General features: G+C 38.9%; 2 protein-coding genes across 2 annotated transcripts; one reads left to right on the top strand and one right to left on the bottom strand.

Annotated features, from left to right (window-relative positions):
* Nucleotides 1-561: 561 nt before the first annotated feature.
* On the bottom strand, nt 562-1,387 carry LOC124169220 (protein Asterix). The gene is made up of 4 exons (XM_046547744.1): nt 1,198-1,387; nt 1,014-1,122; nt 837-934; nt 562-749 (listed from the first exon to the last, which is right to left on the bottom strand). Exons 1-4 carry the CDS (start codon nt 1,239-1,241, stop codon nt 668-670), a joined length of 333 nt encoding a protein of 110 aa, XP_046403700.1. The 5' UTR covers nt 1,242-1,387; the 3' UTR covers nt 562-667.
* A 239-nt stretch (nt 1,388-1,626) lies between these two features.
* LOC124169219 (trafficking protein particle complex subunit 5) lies at nt 1,627-3,096 on the top strand. Its single transcript, XM_046547742.1, has 4 exons — nt 1,627-1,866; nt 1,944-2,070; nt 2,159-2,341; nt 2,432-3,096. The coding sequence occupies exons 1-4, from the start codon at nt 1,700-1,702 to the stop codon at nt 2,528-2,530; spliced, it is 576 nt and encodes a 191-aa protein (XP_046403698.1). The 5' UTR covers nt 1,627-1,699; the 3' UTR covers nt 2,531-3,096.
* Nucleotides 3,097-5,224: the final 2,128 nt, after the last annotated feature.

Here is a 5,224-nt window from a genome sequence, read left to right as displayed (position 1 = left end):
TAATATTTTACTTTGTCTACCCGAAGAAAAATTTCAATCGGATAAATTGCTGTCACATTGACATCAACTATATCCAATTCAAAAAATTTATTTGTTCAAATTTTGAACCGACTGACCAGGACACAGTAAGATGCTCATTTGCATCCAAGACTGGAGACAAAATGATATTGATTCTGTCTTCTCAGCCCTGAGCATTATGGATTGAAAATATTAATTTGATTCCAGCTTACTATCGTAGAAGATATCCAAGAAGGTATTTTTCGCTTACATCAAATGAGGCTGGCACTTACAAGGGTGTAAATTAGGCATATTAACAAGATACGATTTGATGTGATGCCAAGTCATATTATGCTCCTTTTTCAGTCTAACATTCCCTCTCTCCCAATAAAAACCATACCTGGATGTGCTGTAGAGTTGATAGCTTCAGGTTTTAAAAAATTATGTTAAAACATACCCACCGTCATGTGCTGGAGGTAGATGATGACGTACCTCATTCATATGAATAAAGATTCTTTGACAACACCTTTTAGAAGTCATGTTAGTTAGAATGAAACAATAAGAAAACGATAAATAACTTTAATGATAAAAACATTGTGCCATAGAATATTTGGTACTGAATCGATAGGGAATCAGTATAGTCAAACCGCATCCATAAAACCTTTCACTATCATTGGAATGAGGACGACCAAGGGGAACTCATTGGCTGTGGATTCTGCAGATACGACATTACTACTGCAGATATTGATAGCCTGTAAAATGAAGTCAAGAAATTGAACATGGAATGGTAAACCTGCAACCTATGTATAAAACTTACAAAAAGTTCACTTGTTACTCACATGAAACTACTGAGAATTTGCTTAGTGTCATCGTTGACTCGTGAATTGGCAAAGCTAATGCAGGAACAATATAGAGCAACCCAGGCACACCATTTGAGCTAAAATGAAAGGCAAAACGGCATAAGAGGAAGCATTAAAATGGCTTACGCCAATCTGTCGTTACCAGTTTCATTTTACCCTCATCATAAGACCACACATGCTGAAGATCATCCCGAGGATGTTCATGTAATCCGGAGTCAGGTCTTCGCCTGGAGCTGTTTGAGACGTGGGCGCCGGTGGCTTATACCTGTCACAGAACAAAATTACGTTATATACAGCTTGAGCTTAGAAATTAACTTCGTTTTATATTCCCAAGGCTCACCGATGCTCCTTTTCTGGCCTCCGAGGATCTGATGCTGAACTCATTGTGCGCTTTTAATGTAACCAGAGAAGAAAAAATAACCACGTAGGCAATGGATATAAATTAAATAAGGGATTATTGTGCTACTTGAATATATTTGTGCCAGTTGTACTTGGTTCTTGGATGTGCGTTTCGTTTGTCATTTTTTAAAATGCCACTTATTTGTTTGACACGGGAGTACCAAACTAATTATGTTCTTTGTTTCAATAATAATGATTTTACTCTCAAATAAAACGCATAAAAATGGTAGCGAAAGGTAAAATCTTTCAGCTAGTTACCATGATTATCAAGTCATTCATTTCTTCATTCAATAGATGTTAATTTATTCTTCGGCTGAAAATAATGCTTTCAGCTGGTATAGATTGTGTGTTGCCTAGACTGCACAAGGCTAATTTGTACCCGTGTTATTTGTTTTCACTGGTTTTCACTAACTTGTTCGTCTGAATTGATTGTTTTGTCGTGCATGATGAGTGTTACAATATCTGCTGTTCGTCCCAGGACGAGTATATTAGATAAACCTTTAAGCAAAGGCAAAGGGGAAGTTAGTCTAAGCTGCTTCGCTCTCCTTTTCTCTGAATTGGTGCAGTACTGTCAGAACAGAGTATATACTGTGCCAGAACTTCAGAATAAGTAAGTTTCGCCATGAGCGTTTTTGTAACACAATTTTGAATGAGGCAAGTTACCATTTTTCTTTCTTCGTTGTCCAGGCTGTCAGAAATGGGTCGTGAAGTTGGAGTTAAGTTTATTGATCTTCTGTTCGTGAGGGAAAGAAATGGCAAACGTGAAACTAAACTCTTGAACATGCTTCTGTTCATTAAATCCACACTTTGGAAGGTATTTAAGCAATATTCATTTCGTATGATTGATATAAATCTTTTTATCATACAGCATCAAGTTATCGTCTAATTGGTATTCATTCCAGTCACTATTTGGGAAAGAGGCAGATATGCTCGAGCATGCTAATGATGATGAAAGAACCTATTACATCATTGAGAAGGAGCCATTAGTTAATCGTTACATATCCGTGCCTAAAGATAAAGGCAGTTTAAATTGTGCTGTATTCACCGCTGGAATAGTGGAAGCTGTTCTTTGTGGGTGTGGCTTCGTGAGTAGAAATGCGATAATCTTCGTTTCAGATTTTTACCTTGCATTAACACCTTAGTCCAAATTTAATGAATATTATTATTCATTTCAGCCAGCCAAAGTGACTGCTCACTGGCATAAAGGAACTACTTACATGGTAAAGTTTGATGACCTCGTTATAACCAGAGACAAGCAGTTGGAAGACAGATAAAGGTTCTGAAATCACTGATAAAACATTTTATTCTGTGCCAGATGGTCATTAATTACCTTTTGGGAAGTAAAGAGGGCTTATTTTCCTACCTCCCTTACCGTGGCATGATCTTGTTTATCAGGTTATTCTAGAATAGGCGTGGACAATTTGCGCAATGAATGGAAAAATTCTCCATTCAATTCTTTACCTGAGTGCACTGCTGGTGGTGAAAAAAGTACTTAGTGATTTTTCCCTTCATGGCGACTTAATAGTTGACAATACTTCAACGTTACTGACTACAGTGCTTTGGCTCAAGTGAATTTCTGTAACCTATGAAAAAGGTACTGATTTATTTTCTAAGGGACTGCAATTTAGTTATTGTATGTAACTTGCCATGTGGCAGCCCTAAAAAGCTGCATATGTTGACTAGGAGTGAAAATGAGATAATTTTCCTTGGTTACAGACATGATAACCTTTTTGTATCTGTGAATTTAAACCCTAATGATGACATTCCTTTGTTAATGGCCGCTTAGAATTAGTATTAGGCCTTTGATGGATTGAAAGTTATAATATCTCGTTTCATTAAATACTTTGTTTTATTTTTATCTCCCCAATTGGTACCTTATGGGGTTTAGTTAATGTGCAATATTGTATTTATGGTTTGGGCAGTCTGCCTAATGATCTAATTCCTGGCCTTAAGTCAGGGGGCCAGTTCCTCTCCCTAAGGTGTCTTGCTCTGGGAAGATTTTGTGTGGGTGTCTGTGGACCACCCAGGATTTAAAAACAGTACACTATGGTCAGTAGGCCAAAACTTGACCCCTTGGGGAACCGCACTGCCCGATGGAATGTGGCAAACATAAAATCAATAAGATAATCAATTGAGATCCATGAAAATTGTACAGCTGTCTATTACTTTGAAATATGCTCTGTCCATTCTTTCTTTAAATGTTCACTGGCTTTTTATTTTGCAATGAATGATGAAAAAAAAACGGTTATAGTCTGTTCACTTAATGCTTGTGGGTGAGCTTTCGTGAGAGCCCGGACACTCTAGGAGGGCTTTGCTGATGGGGGTGGGGTTGTACAGAGAGGGAGTATGGGATAACTGAATGTTGCCAAATGTCACGTAGTCACTCTAGTTTGTTACTGAAAACACGTGAGTCATGGGTGGCCACAGGTACTATGGGCCCAGTGCCGAGAATATATATCTACTCATTTATAAGATAGTGAGGATAAACCCTTCACAGAAGTCCATGACATTGTCAACTGCTAATGTGGTTCCGTTGGTGAAAGGCATACCTCAAGACACACTAGGAAAAAGTGCAAATTTTGGCAACACTGTTCCACAAGCAGATTCACAATGTTGACACAATGGAGGCCTGAGAGGACTTACTGTCTGACTGGTGAGAGTTGTCCAAGGGTAGCACAAGAGGAGGGGTGGAGAACCCTGTGCCAGTGCGGTTTGCAGCCAATCTCTGTCTCCCAAACGCATCTCACACCCTTGCCTAGTCACGCAACATTGTCACATGCATATGAACCACCAAAACAAGCCTTTTCATCTAGTCACCGAAACAAGGGATTCTTCCTTTGGGTCCTTCTCGCTCATCGTCCTTTCTGGCTCCTTACTGCATGGAAGCCTTTTGTTTACATGTGGCATAGGCATTTCCCTGTCTTACCTTGAAGTCTTGCCCCCTACCCTGAACAAGACCCTTCTGCCTGTCATTGGACAACTCTCACCAGTCGGACTAGTTTCCTAAGTGCTAGGCCATGCCTGTTATCCTGATTGGTAAAGGGAAAGTCACATGTTGAGAAACCTTCCCTCTACCCCAATTACTTTAGCCACACCAGTTCATCCGCAAAGATAAAATAAACAGTCTAGAGCAGTGTTTCCCTAACTTTTTCGAGCCCCCTTGGATCCATAAAGCTATACTCAACGCCCCCCTAATCGGTATATTTAAAATAATAATCAGAATCATATACTAATTAACCAAATGAGGAACATTGTAATAATTAAATTAAAAACAATGACTAATAAATAATTAAGTTCTCTGTGTCACGAAGTTGTACCAACGATAGACCAAATGAAACTAAACCCATTCAAACGTTTCCCATGTGCAAGAAAGGCTTGGAAATATTTTTCAACTGTTCTTACTTTAAAATGTAAGAAAACACATGGTTTAAAATAATTCCGTGTGCGGGAAACAAAGTATACTTTAGAAGCTAAGCTTGAAAACGAAGACAAAAGGAAGGTTACGGAAACTTCGCATTTGTCACATTGTCAGACCCCCTTCTCGCCCCCTTGGCACTTTTCGCCCCCATAGACTATAGCAACGCCCCCCAGGGGGTGGTAGCGCCCAAGGTGGTAAAGGAGAGGTGGTCTCAGTGTCTCCCGGCAAAGACTGACGTCACGGCAGACACCCAGCCATACTCTACATATGCACTGCATTAAAATTCACATTTTTGTCAACGAAAATTGCTGTATATATGCGTTTCTGCTCTTATACCACTACTTGTGAGTTATATAAGCATTATAAAGAATGCATTGTACGGTAGCTACGTGCGCTGACAGCTCTAATAAAGCTACAAAGAACGTACTTTAAATATCCTTTCACAGGTAGGAAAATCGTTGCACTGTTGTTATTATTTTGGATGATATATAATTCTAAAGTTAAAAGCCGTTTACGAATATATAGCTCCTAATTTATATTCATTTGATTA

The sequence above is a fragment of the Ischnura elegans genome, chromosome 12, assembly GCF_921293095.1.
Source record: "Ischnura elegans chromosome 12, ioIscEleg1.1, whole genome shotgun sequence".
Lineage (NCBI taxonomy): Eukaryota > Metazoa > Arthropoda > Insecta > Odonata > Coenagrionidae > Ischnura > Ischnura elegans.
The sequence above is the reverse complement of the archived record's forward strand: the minus strand, read 5'-3'. Positions and strand labels throughout refer to the sequence as shown.